This window comes from Meriones unguiculatus, chromosome X, assembly GCF_030254825.1.
Source record: "Meriones unguiculatus strain TT.TT164.6M chromosome X, Bangor_MerUng_6.1, whole genome shotgun sequence".
NCBI classification, from domain to species: domain Eukaryota; kingdom Metazoa; phylum Chordata; class Mammalia; order Rodentia; family Muridae; genus Meriones; species Meriones unguiculatus.
This window is the reverse complement of record NC_083369.1, coordinates 91,964,233-91,982,797: the sequence shown is the minus strand read 5'-3', so window position 1 is coordinate 91,982,797 and position 18,565 is coordinate 91,964,233. Positions and strand designations below refer to the sequence as shown.

Sequence of the window (18,565 nt, the reverse complement as noted above, 5' to 3'; positions counted from 1 at the left end):
CTACATACACATGGAAACTAAACAGCTCTCTATTCAATGACAGCTTGGTCAGGGAAAAAATGAAAAAGGAAATTACAGACTTTCTAAAATTCAATGAAATTGAAGGCACAATGTACCCAAACCTATGAGACACAATGAAAGCAGTGATAAGAGGAAAATTCATAGCACTATGTGTTTCCAGAAACAAATTCGAGACATCTCAAATAAGCAATTTAACGCCACACCTAAAAGCCCTAGGAAAAGAAAAAAAGAAGCAGATACACCCAAGAGAAGTAGACAATTGGAAATAATCAAACTCAGAACTGAAATCAATGCATTAGACACAAAGAAAATAATTAAAAGAATCAATGAAACCAAGAGTTGGTTCTTTGAGAAAATCAACAAGATAGACAAAACCTTAGTCAAACTACCTAAAAGGCAGAGAGAAGCTACCCAAATCAGCAAAATTAGAAATGAAAAGGGAGATATAATGACAGATATTGAGGAAAAACAAACTTCATATGGAGGACAAAAAAAACAGAATTTCCAAAACAATCCTGTACAACAACAGATCATCTGGAGGCATCTCCATCCCTTATCTCAAGCTGTACTACAGAGCAATAGTAGTAAAAACAGCATTGTACTGGCATAGAAACAGAAAGGGGGATCAATGGAACCAAACAGAAAACCCAGAAATAAACCCACACACCTATGGATACTTGATTTTTAAAAAGAAGCCAAAAACATTCAACGGAAAAAAAAAAAGCACAAAACTAAAGTCCAAGTGGATCAAAGACCTCAACATAAAACCAGACACACTAAATCGGTTAGAAGAAAAAGTGGGGAAGAGTCTAGAAATAATTGGCACAGGAGACAACTTCCTGAACAGAACACCAACAGCACAGGCTCTAAGAGCAACAATCAATAAATGTGCTTCTGTGAAGCAAAAAATACTGTTGCCAGAACAAAACGACAGCCTACAGATTGGGAAAGGATCTTCACCAGCACTGTATCTGACAGAAGGCTGATATCCAGAATATATAAAGAACTAAAGAAATTAAAAAGGAACAAAACAAGCAATCCTATTAAAAAATGAGGTACAGAGCTAAAAAGAGTATTCTCAGTAGAGGAATATCAAATGGCAGAGAAACACTTAAAGAAATGCTTAACGTCCTAAGCCATCAGAGAGATGCAAGTCAAAACGACCCTGAGATTTCACCTGACACCCATCAGAATGGCTAATATCAAAAACTCATGGGACAACACATGCTGGAAACATTGTGGAGAAAGGGGATCCCTCCTCCATTGTTGGTCGGAATGCAAACTTGCACAACCACTTTGGAAATCAATCTGGTGCTTTCTCAGACAATTAGGAATACTGCCAGCTCAAGATCCAGCTATAACACTCCTGGGCATATATCCAAAAGAGGCTCAAGTACACAAAAAGGACATTTGTTCCACTATATGTTCATAACAGCTTTATTTGTAATAGCCAGAGTCTGGAAACAACCCAGATGTCCCTCATTTGAGGAATGGATACAGAAATTGTGGTACATTTACACAATGGAATACTACTAAGCAACCAAAAATGAGGAAATCATGAACTTTGCAGGCAAATGGTGCGACCTAGAAATGATCATCCTGTGTGAAGTATCCCAAAAGCAGAAAGACACACATGGTATATACTCACTTATATAGACATATAATATAGGATAAACATACTGAAATCTATACACCTAAAGAAGATAAACAAGAAAAAGGACCCAGGGTAAGATGATCAATCCTCACTTAGAAAGGCAAATGGGATGGACATTGGATATAGGAAAAAAAGTAATAGGACAGGAGCCTAACACAGAGGGCCTCTGAAAGACTCTACCTAGCAATGTATCAAAGCAGATATTAAGACTAATAACCAAACCTTTGGCAGAGTGCAGGGAATCATAAGAAAAAGGGGGGAGTTAATAAGATCTGGAGAGGACAGGAACTCTACAAGGACCAAATATATATGGGCACAGGGGTCTTTTATGAGACTGTTTCTCCAACCAGGACCATGTATGGATATAACCTATAACCTCTGCTCAGTTGTAGCCCATGGAAGCTCAGTATCCAAGTGGTACCCTATAGGAGGGAACAGGGACTATTTCTGACATGAACTCAATGGCTGGCTCTTTGACCTACCCTGCCCCCCCCCGCGAGGGAGGAGCAGCCCTACCAGACCACAGAGGAGGACTTTGCAGCCAGTCCTGAAGATACCTGATAAACCAGGGTCAGATGAAAGAAGAGGAGGTCCTCCCCTATCAATGGACTTGGAAAGGGGTAGGGAGGAGATGAGGGAAGGAGGGTGGGATTGGCAGGGAATGAGGGAGCAGGATATAGCAGGGCTACAAAGTTAATATACTGTAACTAATATTAAAAAATAAAAATGAAGGAAAATTAAAAATGAATTAAAGGACAAAAAAAAATCAGAAGCCCCCCTGTATATCAAAGACAAAAGGGCCAAGAAACAAATTAGGGATACAACACCCTTCACAATAGTCACTAATGACATAAAGTACTTTAGTGTGAATGTAACCAAGCAAGTGAAAGAACTGTTTGAAAAAAATCTTCAAGTCTCTGAAGAAAGAAATTGAAGAAGATATGAGAAGATGGAAAGATCTCCCGTGCTCATGGATCGGTAGGATTAGCGTAGTGAAAATGGCCATCCTGCCAAAAGCAATCTACAGATTCAATGCAATTACAATCAAAATACTAACACAACTCTTTACAGAACTTGAAAGAAACATTCTCAATTTCATAAGGAAAACCAAAAAACCCAGAATTACCAAAACCATAGATCATCTGGAGGTATCTCCATCCCTGATCTCAAACTGTACTACAAAGCAATAGTAATAAAAACTGCATTGTGCTGGCATAGAAACAGAATGGTGGATCAATGTAATCAAATAGAAGGCCCAGAAATAAACTCACACACCTATAGATACTTACATACCTCAAAACTCACATACCTATGGATTTTTGACAAAGAAGCCAAAATCATACAATGGAAAAAAGACAGTATCTTCAACAAATGGTGCTGGTCTAACTGGATATCTACGTGTAGAAAAATACAAATAGATTCATATTTATCATCCTACATGAAACTAAAGTCCAAGTGGATCAAAGACCTCAACATAAAACCAAACGCTCTAAATCGGTTACAAGAGAAAGTGGGGAAGAACTTAGAACTCATTGGCACAGGAGACAACTTCCTGAACAGAACACCAACAGTACAGGCTCTAAGAGCAACAATCAATAAATGGGACCTCATGAAACCGAAAAGCTTCTGTAAAACAAAGGACAATGTCATCAGAACAAAATGGCAGGCTACAGACTGGGAAAGGATCTTTACCAACCTTATATCTGACAGAGGTCTACTATCCAGAATATATAAAGAATTAAAGAAGTTAAAAAGCAACAAATCAAGTAATCCAATTAAAAAATGGGGTACAGATTAAACAGAGAATTCTGTGTAGAGGAATATCAAATGGTAGAAAACACTTAAAGAAATGCTCAACATCCCTAGTCATAAGGGAAATGTAAATCAAAATCACCCTGAAATTCAACTATCAGAATGGCTAAGATCAAAAACTCAAGTGAAAACACATGTTGGAGAGGATGTGGTGAAAAGGGAACCCTACTCCATTGTTGGTGGGAATGTAAACCTGTACAACCACTTTGGAAATCAATCTGACACTCTCTCAGACAATTAGGAATAGTGCTTCCTCATGATCCAGGTATAGCACTCCTAGGCATATATCCAAAACACGCTCAAGAACAAAACAAGGACATTTGCTCAACCATGTTCGGAGCAGCTTTACTTATTATAGCCAGATCTGGAAACAACCCAGAAGTCCCTCAACAGAGGAATGCATACAGAAATTGTGGTACATTTACACAATAGAGTACTACTCAGCAATGAAAAACAAGGAAATCATGAAAGTTGCTGTCAAATGGTGGGAACTACAAAAGATCATCCCAAGTGATTTATCCTAGAAGCAGAAAGACACACATGGTATATATTCACTTATAAGTGGATATTAGACATATAATATAGGATAAACATACTAAGATCTGTACACCTAAAGAAGCTAAGCAAGAAGGAGGACCCTGGGTAAGATGATCAGTCCTCATGCAGAAAGGCAAAGGGGATGGACAGCGGAAGAGGGAGAAAACAGGGAACAGGACAGGAGCCTACCGCAGAGGGCCTCTGAAAAATTCTACCTATCAGTATCGAAGCAGATGCTGAGACTCTTTGGGCAGACTTTGCGCAGAGTGCAGGGAATTTTAGGAAAAAGGGAGAAGATAGGAAAATATGAAGGGGACAGGAGCTCCACAAGGAGAATAACAGATCAAAAATTCTGGACACAGAGGTCTTTTCTGAGACTTATACTTCAACCAAGGAACATGGATAGAGATAACCTAGAACTCCTAGAACCTGTGTGCAGATGTAGCCCATGGCAGCTCAGTCTTCAAGTGGGTTCCCTAGTAATAGAAACAGGAACTGTCTCTGACATGAACTCAGTGGCTGGCTCTTTGATCGCCTCTCCCATGATGGGAGAGCAGCCTTACCAGGCCACAGAGGAAGACAATGCAGCTAGTTCTGTGGAGACCTGATAGGCTAGGGTCAGAGGGAAGAGGAGGAGGATCGCCCTTATCAGTGGACTTAGAGAGGGGCATGGGAGGAGATGAGGGTGTGAGGATGTGATTGGGAGGGAATGAAGGGAAGAGGCTACAGAGGGGATACAAAAATGAATAAACTGCAATTCATAAAAATGTAAATAAATTTTAAAAAATGAAAAATAATAACAAATAACCAACCAAACAAACAAACATCATACTCTAGCCATGTAGGAAATAGAATGCATCAGTACTAGAAATATTTAATTTTAAAATATAGTCACATATGATAAAACTGAGCCTTTTCCTGATAGCCACAACAGGATATTGGAATACATAATGTTAGTATTATTTAAGCTCGTGATAGTGCATGTCTATAAGCCTACTGTTCAGCATGCCGAGGCATAAGGTCTCAAGTTCATACCTAGCTTGGGCTACAAAACAAGAGTCTGTATCAATATTATTTAAATATTTTAATCTATTATGAAAAGAAATTAAACATTGAATACTACACATCAAAGTGAGTCATGGGGGCTCATACCTGTAATCCCAGTATTCAGGTTGATCTTGGTGAATTCGAGTCCAGCCTGGCCTATGTAGTGAGTTCCAGGCCAGACAAAGCAACACAGTAAAACCCTATCTCAAACAAACAAACAAACAAACAGACAAACAACCCTGCAAGTAAGGGAAAGCTAGAACTATAGCAAATGTGATAGCAGTCCAGGATTCCAGGTTTTAGAGTACAAAGGCTGAGAGATAATAGCACTCTAGACCTGTAAATATGCTGGACTGCCTGGATTTGAAGCTTTGTTAAGTTACTTCTGAATAGTATGTAACCTGGCTGATTCACAGATGATCCTCATGTGAAATGGCAAAATGATGCCTGTGCTGTGGCATTTTTATGGGAATTAAATTAATTTTTAAAATTTAAGCCATTTAAGAGTAACATTTGGAACATTCTAAGCATCATTTTTTTTTCTTTCAATGTGGAAAACAAAGCAAAAAAATCTTATCTGAAGTAATAATTAATGCACTACTAAGAAAACACCTTGAGTGATGTAGACATTAATAGTCTTCTGAAGACTCTTTCACTCTGGAATGCTAAACATCAATGCTAGGTAAATGGGTTTCCAGCATAGAGAGGACAGGTGTGCCTACTTTCATAACATTTGGACATTTGGGTACTGACATTTTAATTCCATAATACAATGACACATTTCATAACCCTAAAGAGTACTTTATGTCTTTGAGGTCCAACCTCTCTCTTGAGACATTGCTCAGTTTTGTTCCAATTTTCCTGCGAGGCACTGTGGTGAGTGTAGGTATTCTTCCGTATTTCCACTTTGGATGTGGTTCAATTCTAAGAAACTATTCCCACCTTGTGCTTCCCCTGGCATCCGGAACCTATTCAATAATTATAGAATGTTTACTTTTGCCAGTCATTGTTTTTAAGGATTTTATATTAAGTACCACTTTCAGTTTTACAACATTCCTGAGAGTATACCCATTTTGCAGGTGAGGAAACTCAACTTCACATAGCTGATATGTAGCACACATAGGATGCAAACAAAGATTTCCAGAGGCCTTAGGCCCAACTCTGGAGTTATTCTAATAAGTAAAACACATACTGTAATATTTATACAATGCTGGACACCTCAAAATTATTTTGAAAGAATGTAAAAGGACTTTCACTATCTCACTTGTTCCTTATGACCTTTGTTTAAGAATAGATGAGTATGAGGAAACTGAGACTAACACAGAGTACAATGGAGCAGTGATTGGTTGAATAATATCTTCACTTCAGGTCTTTGGCCGTGTTCTTTCTACCCACTCCATTACTCTGTTTTCAGGGCTCAGAAAGAGAAGATCTCGATGAGTTATAGACATGCTGGTGGATATGTAGCCCTAGGCAAGATTTTGAATTGTAGAACATTCTTAAACTCAGGGAAGAAAAAAATTATAAAAGAACGAAAGAAAAACAACAAAAAAAATGGAATGTGAGAAAGGATAACCACTAGATGGAAGAAATAAAAAGAAAAAGACATGGTAGCAATTTTGGTACAAAGGAACATTTGAAGAAAATTTGTCTCTTAGGTTTCAAATATCAAGGAAACATGCCATCAATGTTGTTACCAGGAACACAGATGAAACGAAACTGAGACAAAGATAGTCATGTTGACTCCAAGGTTATATAATATATATCAAGTGAAAGTTGCACATTCGACTGAAAAAAAAATATGGGTGCTGGAAAGATAATGCTAGAGGATGAGCAGCCACTTTGAAGTGACACTTAAAACTGTAGGTTGCTGCACTCAGGGGGCAAAAGGAAGAAGATCAGGAGTTCAAGGCTATCCTTTGTTACACATCAAGTTCAAGTCCAGCCTGTCACGAAGTGTGTTGATGACAAATCACAAGCAAAGGAAAGAAGTGGTTCAGGGCTAAATGTTAAATAGTGGAAATCCACATATAAAAGAGAAGAAAAAAAGGAGATAAAGGAGGAAGTGATAGAAAAATAGATGAAGAAACAGTAAGTAGAAATGGACAGTAAAGGGAAAATTTTCAAGAAAGAAGAACTGATAGTAAATGCTGCACACAGCAAAAGATGCAAATGTAGTGAAGAGTTAGAAAAGTATTATTTACTATGCTTGCCATGATTTTTTTTAATTACTCGGGTAACTTTACACCCTTCCTAACTAATCTGGAAGAACATACTGGCTAACCTTGATATAACTCCAGTGCCCAGGAGTTCTGATGCATAGCAGTCACTAAATCAATGTTTAAATCAGAATTAAGCAGCAGCATGACATGGTGCTTGGGAATACAGTGTCGACAAAATGACCAAGATAGATGTGACATCATTAGGGAATTTAAAAGAAAGTGCCATCTTAAAACAGAAAGTGAGGTGACAGTAGGGACATCTTATAGGAACTTTCTCTTAGAGATTTTTTTGCCTGGAAGATAAGAGAAACAATATAAAATAAACATCCTTTGTATTGAACTATATATTTATCACGTTTTTGGTGCTAAGGATTGGAACTGTACCAGGGACTATACTGTTTTGATACTGGGTCTCCTAAATTGTCCAATATAGCCTTGTATGTAGCCTTGGTGCAACCCTTCTGTCTCTGTTTCCCAACTGGCTGGGGTTATGGCTGTGTGCTATAACCCACTAGTCATGGCTGCATTTTGCTTCTCTAAGTTCTAATCCCGATCAGGTTTTCTTCTGAAACTACAGATGGCCACTAGTGTTACTTAATCTGAAGTGGTTGGTTTACTGATGTCTTCTTTGGTGGAATCAGAAGTCCGTGATGGAATATGAAACACAGTCAGAAGATACGAAGAAACAAATCAAAAGAAACAACCTACAGAAAGAGATTTCTTAGGAATGGGATCAGATTGAGAAGCACAGAATTCTGTAAAACCTGAATAAAATATGTGAATTTGTGTGGGAAGGAGGTGGTAAGAGAGGAAGAGAAAGCACACACACATAACGTATGGATGTACCAAAGATGGGTACCAGTAAACCTGAACAAAAAATGCTAAAGATGTTTAACCATGTGTTTATACATGTTGGCAAAACAGTCATATGTCATTTTGTGATAAAGTTAGGCAAATAAACTGTTCAATTCTTATATTTTAAAGCAGCATTTTTCTTCCTTCTCCTTACATACTAAATAATTATAAGATAGTAGTTGCAACAAAAATGCCAAATGTACTCCAAGATATGAACTAGTAGAAAAGCAAACTAAGAAGTCTTTATCAAATGTGAATAAACTGAAGGACAACGCAGCTAATCTCCAAATAGGCTAGCAGAGAATTTCAGAAGCCAAAAATATAGACGAAAACAAGTTCAAGAAACTCAAAGACCAATGAGACTATTTCTCATGTTTTCTCATCTTTTTCATATGATTTGTTCATACATAAATATATACATATGTGGAAATGTGTGTATATCTACTAACCAAGGGACTTAAGGATTATATAGTACTTATGAGTTAAGAAAACTTAAGGGTTTCACTAGAGTAATACAATGACTTCATATGCGTAAGTCATAGTGTACGAACTATAACAAACATTAATGGAAGCTGCTTTTTAATCATCTCAAGAATAAAGTTCAAAGTGAAAATGTATAATAGCTTCTTTTAGATTTATATTTTCACATAAGAAACATTTTCCACTCACCTAAACCATTCTTGATTGTTTTAAATATATAACTCCTGTTGTCTCTAAGTATACAGGTTGATATATTAAATTGCAAAAGTGTTTTCAGCAGTTTGTGGTGGTTCCTGTAAATCTATAAACTCAGCATTAAGTTTCATAGGCAGGAGGATTGCCACAAGTTTTAGGCTATCATGGGCTGTAAAGTGAGACTCTAACAAACACATGTATTTCATTTAAATAATAAAAGTAACAATCCTGATTAAAACATTCTATACTAAAGAGATCACCATGAGTTTAAGACCAAACTGCCCACTGAGTTGCAGACCAGTCTACAAGTGAGACACCCTGTGTCAAACAAAGAAACTATAAAACCGTTGAAAAGAGAATGTAGCCAAATGTGAATATAATTTAATAATGCTAATTAATGCCTGAGATTTCAAAGACATGAAATAAATTTAGTGCAAAAAGACCCTCCATCTTAGAGAGGCATGAGAACTCTTTGACAAAATGACCAGTATTATGAACTTGATTTATCTTTGTCATTAGGATACCTACTTGGTTTTAGACATGGGTGGCTTTTCAGTGGACCCTATCACAACATTTCACTTTGAACCTTGAATTAAGAAAACACTTACAGTTTCTACCCCAGTCTATAAAACTTACAGCAATCTAACAGCAAAATATCCCTTTCTCCATATAGTTTTCACTTTAGGGTGAGATCCATTATCAAGTGGTAGAATCATTTTTCTCCCAACCAGGAAACGTCTGCCCACCTAAATAATTACAAAATGCAGAAAACAAGAAAGTAAAGGTCACAGTAGAGATGCCTAAGGACGCCAGTCTTACCTCAGTAAGCTTAGAAGGCTTTCGTAGGTTAACTTTTCTTACAGACACACAAACGGTACTAGATGGCTTTACCTTCAGGAAGTGCTAAGAGCAGGAACTTGAAAAACCAGCCTCCCTTGTTCCCACAAGATATTTACATGTTAAACACACCCAGTAACACTCTGTAACATTTATCTGTGGTAGACAGCTATTTCAAGAAGCAGGAAAAGTCTATAGAGAATAAGGAAAGGAAAGGTAATCAATTTCCTCTTGTAAACAATATTTAAAAAGATCTTGACATGACACCCTTCTTACAACAATGTTTTGAAGGCAATTCTAATATTCTTTCTACCCATGAAAAACATTATTTATACAGACCTTGAGGGGGGAAAAGTAATAACTGTGTCAGGCACTGTTAAAGTGCTTTATTTGTATCATCTCCTGTATTTTCTCCAAATTATTCAGCATTTGTTCCTATTATTAGATATATATTACAAATGAACAAAAATTAATAGTTTTCTCAGTCACCAAATTGATAACTTACAGGACCAGAAACATTACTTAACCATGGCACTACACCAGTACTATAATACTGGGAATATGGTAAGCACTGTTAAAACACAGTTAAAACTACTGATGGCATCCATTATGAGTTCTTTTTCTGGATTTTTTGAAACATAATTTCTCTGTGTAGCCCAGGATGTTCTGGAACTCATTCTGTAGACCAGACTGGCCTAGAACTCAGAGATCAACCTGTCCCTGTCTCCTGAGTGCTGGAACTAAAGGTGTACATCACCACTGCCTGGCTCCATTATGAGTTTTTTAAGCTTCTGCTATAAACACTTTTTTTGTGAGATTCATGTTCCTGTAACTGAGCAATGACTGAGAATAAGGAAAACCGGCTCTCAAACTAGTAGACTCTTTCTTGGTTTCCTAGCTGACCTGAGCAAAGACACTCTCAGTCCAATAGCCATTGGGATTCCTCTAATGTGACCACCAGATATCTAGAGCACTCTGCAGATAACGAGGAAACTACAAGACAGTTGAAGTTCATTGTTCTGGCTCTTGAAGGCATAGCCTCAGCCAGGACTGTTGTAAACAGTTTGTACCACATCTCTTACTACCAGAAACTACAATGAATACATTGTCTCCCCATCCCCATTATTGTATTTTGTTTCCTTCTTTCTCCCACATTGCTTTAGATCTCTTCTTCTCCTTGGACTTCCCCCATGGACGTTCTTTCTACTTTCACACACACACACACACACACACACACACACACACACACACATATATATGGTATATGTGTATATATGCATTTTATATGTATGTGCTGTGTATTTTATATATATATATATATATATATATAATTTAGATTCCACATGCAAGCAAATATGTGACATGCACACACACAAACACATTTTGTTTTGTATGTTCAGATAGTCTCACCTGTAGCCCAAACAGGCCTAGAATTCACTATGTAGTCCATGCTGATCTTGAACTCATGCCAGTCTTCCTATTCACCTTCCCAACTGCTGGGATTCTAACTGTGAGCTACCAAGGGCAAACATAAATCCTTTTTGTTCTAGTGTGTTTTGGTTCAGATTGCCACAACTTGGAATCACCCAAGAGACTGTCTAAATCAGGCTGGTGTATGGTCATGTCTATGAAGTAATGGCTTGATTATTTTTCTTTTTGTTTTGTTTTTGTTGTTGTTTTGTTTTTGTTTTTGTTTTGAGACAGGGTTTCTTTGTGTAGCCTTGTCTTTCCTGCACTTGCTTTGTAGACCAGGCTGGCCATGAATTCACAGAGATCCACCTGCCTCTGCTTCCCTGAGTTCTGGGATAACAAAAGTTTGCCACTGGGCCAGGCTTTGATTCTTAATTGATGTGAAAGACTCAGGTCACTGTGGGTAGCACCATTCTCTAGTGAAGGAATGCTGAATGATATAAGACAGGAAAAGGATAGATTAGAGATAGAATTAAGCAGGCAATATAGGTGCATTTTTTTCCTCTGCTTTTGACTGTGACTGTAATATAACTAGCTGCTTGAGTCCCTGCCTGACTTCCATTAAATAAAAATCTAGACATATGACTCAAATAAAAACTTTCAGTCTCTCTCTCTCTCTCTCTCTCTCTCTTTGTTCAGAGTATTTTATTACAGTAGCAGAAATTGGTAGTGAGCTAATATGATGGCTCAAAACCAGAGCTGACAATGTGGCTTTTATGCTTAGACTGTTTTATATGCAGAATGTGGAAGCATTTGGAACTTTAGTTCATAAAAGCTGTTGATATTCAGCATTTAACAGGTCATTCCTTTGGGAGCTTAAAAAATGAAAATGCCGAGTTAAAAGGCTTAGATCATGTTTCAGAGAGAACAAGGACCTTGCTGTCAACTTGTCTAGAGTGTATTAATGTGCGATAGTGACTAAGAATTTGTGTGTGCTGATCCTGCTGAGACTGAAAGCAAGTTGAACTTCTCAAAGAGACCATCACCACTGAAGTGAAGCCTCTCATACTTGACTGGGACAACATGAAACTGTTTCCTCAAGATCAGCACACAGAAGGTGATAGGGCTATGGTTCAAGGGATTAGTCTACATATCAAACCCGACTTGACAATGGAAGGGTTGTCCACATGGTACTCATTTGGTTGGAATGAAAGATTATGGGAATCGTGGATGGCAACTGAAGTGGGGTCAGAGTTCCTGCAGAGAATTCCGGAGAAGGCAAAGGTTATCCCCCCTCCCCATTGAAATAGAGATACCAGGATACTGAAGGTGCTAGAACTGTGGGATATCCACAAGGAGAGCTGAAGTTGTGCAGTGTAGCTGGCCTACAAAGACAAGCTATATGTGCAATTAGCGACAAAGTTGGAGAGGTGACACTACAAAACTCAGATAGCAGACAATGAGTTAGAGGGTTTGATGAATACTCACAGATTTTTATTTTGCTTAAATATAATTGTTGCATACTCCAGTTCTTCCCCTTTGGAATAATGATGTTGCAGCATATTAATGACTTTTGATTTCTAAAGTGAGTTGAGACCTTTACAAAAAGGTTTTGGGCATTGTTAAATGTTGGGATTAAAAAAAAACCTAATGAGAGCTTTAACTTTGGATCATATTTTATGTTATTAAATAGCATTAGACTTTGGGGATAATATTTATAAAGTATGGCTTAACATAGTACTGCTGTGTCAAGTTAATAGGGGTAGAATGGTCTGGTTAGCTTTAACTGCCGATTTGATATAACCAAGAGACATCTAGGAAGAGTCGTATTGAAGAATTATCTAAATCAGGTTAACCTGTGGGCACAACCATGGGGGTAGTTGTCCTGATTACTGACTCATCACTAATCCCTAAGGTAGGCTATAAACTGAATAAGGTAAATTACTCGAGAGCAAGCAAGCAAGCAAGCACTCATAGGTTTCTTCTTTCTCTGCTTCTGACTGACATCACTTCCCTGCAACAATTCACTATAACTTGGAACTGTAGGTTAAATAAACCTGTTCCTCTCCTGAGCTTTTTGTTGAGTTGTTTCCACAGTAATAAATAAAATAATAACACAGTACTTGAAATTTGCTCTAGCATATATTACTTACCATGCTGGTATCCAGCACATTCCAGTCTCCTGAAAAGTATACAAGTTTCATTCTTCATGGCTGAATAAAAGCTCTTAGTGTATACATACAACATATTTTCTTTTCTTTTGTTATTTGTTTGTTGTTTTGTTTTGTTTGGTTTGGTTTGGTTTTTCAAGACTGGGTTTCTCTGTGTAACCTTGGCTCTCCTGGATTCACTTTTGTAGACCAGGCTGTCCTTGAACTCAACAGAGATCTGCTTGCCTCTGCCTCCCTAAGTGCTGGGATTAAAGGCCTGAGACACCATGCCCAGCTTTTACCCAGTTTCTTAATCTTAGGCATTCTGACTGTGCTGAGATGAAATCTCAATTAGTTTCCATTTGTCTGGTACCTAAGGTTGTTGGATATTTTTCAAATATTTATTGGCTATTTGTGTTTCTCGTTTTGTTAACTGTCTGTTCAGTTACTCTGCCATCAAATGATTTTTGTTGTTGTTGTTGTTGTTGACTTTTGGTAGTGTGAGCTGTGCTGGTAACAAAGGAATGGAGCAGCAGAAACAGAAAACGACAAGCATAGTAAAAGCAAAACTGAAGATACATCAACACCCTAGCAGTTAGTCACCAGGTAGTAAATGCAACTGACAGATAAAGAAGCTTCGAAACACTTAAGTGTCCACAAAGTGTAAGCATCCAGAGCTGGAAGAAGAATGGAGGTGAAAGCAGGAAGACAAGAGAGGGCAAAGAGCTGAGTCTAAAGGAAGAAAAAAAGCTGTTAAGAACCGGAACTGAAAGAAAAACCACGTCTTTTTCACTGAAAGAGTTCTAGAGAACTGTCACAACTTCAGGGTCAACAGTCACAGAACTCAGGCTGAGAGCTTTAACACTATCAGCGGTCTGTGGATAAGGGCCCTTATACATAGAACCTATGTGTATAATCTAACACTGGACGGTACCAACTGCTACTGATTCCACCACAGTGTATGGCCATGTGTACTGCTGTCAGACAAAGGGAAGTGAGACTTCCAGAGACTGCAGATCTTCTCCTTCTCTGCCCCTAATTTCTGTTCATGGAGAGCAAGAGTCCTCAAGAAACCAACTGATAACCATATTATACAGCATCTTGAGATGGCATTTGAAACTATATGCATATAAATATCCATGGTTTTAAAACCATGTTTTTTTAAATCTCATATTTACTTTTCTGTATGTGTGTGTATGCTCATTTCTTTTTCTTTTAATTTTATTTTTTCTTATCAGTTACATTTTATTAACTCTGTATCCCAGCTGTATCCCTCTCCCTCATTCCCTCCCAATTCCACCCTCCCTCCCTCATCTCCACCGTGCCCCTTTCCAAGTCTACTGATAGGAGGGGACCTCCTCCCCATTCATCTGATCCTGTTTTATCAGGTATCTTCAGGACTGGCTGCAAAGCCCTCCTCTGTGGCCTAACAGGACTGCTCCTCCCTTGGGGGATGGGGAGGTCAAAGAGCCAGCCATTGAGTTCCTGTTAGAAATAGTCCTTGTTCCACTTACTATGGGAAACCAATTGGTTACTGAGCTAACACGGGCTACATCCGAGCAGAGGTTCTAGGTTATATCCATACATGGTCCTTGGTTGAATGTCAGTCTCAGAAATGACCCTGTGCCCAGATATATTTGGTCCTTGTGGAGCTCCTATCCTTTCCCCATCATACTAACTCCCCTTCTTTCATATGATTCCCTATACTCTGCCGAAGGTTTGGTTATGAGTCTTTGTATCTGCTTTGAAAACACTGCTAGTTAGAGTCTTTCAGATGTGTTCAGTAGACTCCTGTCATATTTAAAACCATGTTTTAAATATGTTTACCAACATATTTAAAATGTTTACCAACACCGAAAATGGATACATTTGAAGTGTTGTTTTGTTTTGTTTTTTAAACCAGACTGACGCTGTAGCAAAATTTGGTGTGTTTTACAGGGTAAATCCAGTTCTCCCGTTGAGTTCAGTATTCTCCCATTAAGTTCAATATAAAAATGGGATTCTAAAGTCTTTCCAACTCCTTTTAAAATCATATGCATTAAGTAATGAACTCAGAGTCAACCGTGAAAAGTTTTAAGACAAATCAGTTTCCTCTTTCAAATTATTTTCCATAAACATTCTGAAGTTTTTTCAGTTTTGTTTTATATGACTATCTTTAGTGTTCTACAATAAAAAACCGTTTGCCATCAGTACACAAATATCCCTTCTGTGCAAAGACTGGCTGTGTAGGACTGGTATCTCAGAAATAGATGTTATTTAAATTTGTTATCTCAAATGTGGGGCACCAAAAGGTCCACAATCTGCAAGCTCAGGAAACCTGGCAAAGTAGGTCTGGGAAGCTTCAAGAGGAAAGGGGAAGGGAAATGGCCTAAGTTCCTGGCCTGAATCTTTAAACCCCACATTTAGGAATACGGATGACTAAGGGGAGGGAAAAATGAATATCTCATCTCAGGAAGAACAGAGCAGTAACACTTTTGCAGGAACATATCTGTAACATTTACCTGGGGGAGCAGAAATGTTACGCTTTCACTGACGGAATCCCTCCCCCAGCCAGAGCAGAGCTGTAACACTTTCACTGAAGAAGCCATTCCCCCTGAGAGCAGAACTGTTACACTTGGTTCCGGTAGCAGCAGTTAAACTTCTATAGGAGAAGCCTTTCTCTTTGGAGCTGCAACACAAACTCTGTCCTCTCCCTCAGCCACCTCTTCCTACCAAAGCCCCTGCTCACATCACCCCCATTAGAAACTTCCTCCCAGAAATCAGCCCTATGCTGAGCACAGTTTCGATGCCAACCTCCACCTCACCCCTACCCTTTCCCATCCCACACACCATACTCCTGGGTGTTTCAAGATCACCTTCCTCTAGCTCAAAATGACCGACTGAAATGAATCAGAAAGACAAGTAATTGTTTAGACACTTTAATGAAATGTCTAATTAGCTAGCTCCCCAGCAACAAGGACATTGGGGCTGATTGGAGGCTTAAGAATGGACCTCCCACAGCTGAGATTCAGGTATCACTCTCCAGGAGATTCTGGTGTCTCGATCTCAATTTTGTTGTCTTTGAAAAATTGAAGGAGTTCTTCATTGTTCTTTATTGCCTGGATCACATGCTCTGAATCGATGTTGTTCTTGCCCTGGCTGTGGGCCTCCTTTCCGGCCAAATCGAGGATACTGGAAGTCAAACACTCCAAAACTCCAGTGAGGAACACTGGAGCGGAAGAGCTCAGGCGTTGAGAGTAGTTTCCTTCTCGCAGGCAGCGCTCCACGCGGCTCACTGGAAACCGCAAGTCGGCCCTTGCAGAGCGGGATACGTGCCCCTTTCGTTTTTTCTCTTCCATTGTGCTTTATTTCTTGGGCTGGGGTGTCTCTCTTCTGACCTGGGTCTCTCAAGACTTCAGCTTTTATAGCCTCCAAGTGCCCTATCTACTGCTCATGGTCAGAAAAGGCCTTTGTGACAACAGTCTTTGTGATGTCATGAGTTTTGCCCACTGAGCTCTGATCCACCCTCAGTCTAGAAGTGTCCGTGTTAGGAAACAGATCGTCTTGCGGGGGAAATTGTTTCAGTAGTACAGCAAATAAAAATCTCGATTAAAACGGTTCATCTCATGTTAGTAGACCATTCCATCTTCTATGATTCTAGCATTGCCTTTGACATTTTGTACATCCTTTTGTAAACTGTTGATCACTGACAGATCTGTTACAATTTGAACATGAAATGTACCCCCGCAGGCAGATGAGTAATGACAAGGAATCCATTAGTATACTTAGACCATGTTCATGGGTTAAAAAGCTTTTCGATGAGTAAAATCAGGTTTTTGGCCCATAACTCTGCCTTATTTATAGAAATACCCCCTCTGAGTTAAATTCAGGGCAGTACTGCAGAGGGCCTTAATCTGAAAGAAGCCGTATTAGGTGTGAGGGGACTCTGGACAGCTCAAGCATGGCATAAATGTCTCTGGCAGGCCTTGCCCTTCTCCCCCATACCCTTTGCCTTGTTCAAAACCATTACAGTACATTCCTAAAGTTAGACACCAAGATTTATTCCTTTATTTGGCCACTTTTTCCTCCTGAGGCTGACTACCAAGGTTCAGCTATCAAAGTATTGGAGCCCAGCATTCAAAAGCCCCCTTTGGCTGCCATAATCAACATGTTCAATCAAAATTAAACGTCTCATCCTAACACGGCTTTCCCCCTTGTACCTTTTGCCTATGGACCACGGCTGTCTCTTCTCTATCCAGAGACAGTCCTTTCTACCCCCACCTTTCTTTTTTTTTTTTTTTTTTTTTTTTCAATGCAGTTTATTCAGGAACATTGAACAATCCTCGGACCCCGGGGAAAGCCAGCCCACAGCTTAAATAGCCTCTGGGTAGCCAACCCAGGCGTGCCACGGGGGCAATGCAGATAGGTCCACATACATGGAAACAAGCCAGATCCTCGGCCTTAGCCAAATGTGGAGTTGTTCGTGACAGAGAGCACTCACCATCGGGAAGGTGGAAGGCAGAAACCAGCTCCATCTTTAAGGCATAGCATTCCGCAGCTCTCTACAGTTCCCCCTTTTTGTTTTAGACGCATCAGGCAAGAGTAGAGGTCTGATCTCTGATATTAGAAATAAATTGCTACCCCCACCTTTCTGTAACAAATACCTGTTCTCCTCTCCCAAGCTCTCTTCCCCTTCTCTCTGATACTCTATCTCCTATCTTTCTTATTCCCAGTCCTCTGTTCCTTCGAGGCAAATAATTCTCATTTGCCCTGAGAACTTGGTCTTGGGGTGTCCTGAGGAGAGTCAGATACTTTCAAGGTTGATTAAAGAAGCTGTGTGATCAAGCAGTCACCATTTCTCCACTTTTGTTTAGTATGTGAGGTGGACTTTGGAAGTTGGACTTTGTTGATTACCTATGGGCAAAACTTGACAGGTCACTAGGCCTAGGAGGAGATGTAAGTTCAGAAAAACAGTTGATAGCTTCAACTCTGCAATTCAACCATGGGTCAAGTATAAATGAAAACAGTATGATTCCTTCATCCAGAAATAAAAGACCAACTAATATTCCCAGGAAGTATAACATTCTCAATTGATTTGAGATAAAATAGACAAATGGAGAAGAGAAAAATCTGGCAAGTTAGATTTTCTACTGTCTTCTACCTCCTCCCCCAAAACGATTAGATTTCTCTAAATCACAGGCTATCTAGAAAGACACATCTGAAACTAGGTGCTAAACCATTTTACCTCTTCTAAAATGTATGTTTCCCTCTGGCTTCACCGACACTCCATCACCGAGTGAATGCTCTGTCCCATTCAGCTCATGCCCACTGTGTGAATCCTTCTCTGACACCTATTTCCTTCTGAT

General features: G+C 39.1%; 2 protein-coding genes across 2 annotated transcripts in view; both read right to left on the bottom strand.

Annotated features, from left to right (window-relative positions):
- Nucleotides 1–18,565, bottom strand: part of Sytl5 (synaptotagmin like 5) — a 329,523-nt gene that overhangs the window by 163,034 nt on the left and 147,924 nt on the right. The window lies entirely within an intron of this gene.
- LOC110544535 (histone H2A-Bbd type 1-like) lies at nt 16,235–16,558 on the bottom strand. Its single transcript, XM_021630477.1, has one exon. The coding sequence runs from the start codon at nt 16,556–16,558 to the stop codon at nt 16,235–16,237; it is 324 nt and encodes a 107-aa protein (XP_021486152.1).

What these genes read in the sequence shown, in the direction of transcription:
- LOC110544535 (XM_021630477.1), bottom strand. Translation starts at nt 16,558, where the DNA reads ATGGAAGAGAAAAAACGAAAGGGGCACGTATCCCGCTCTGCAAGGGCC.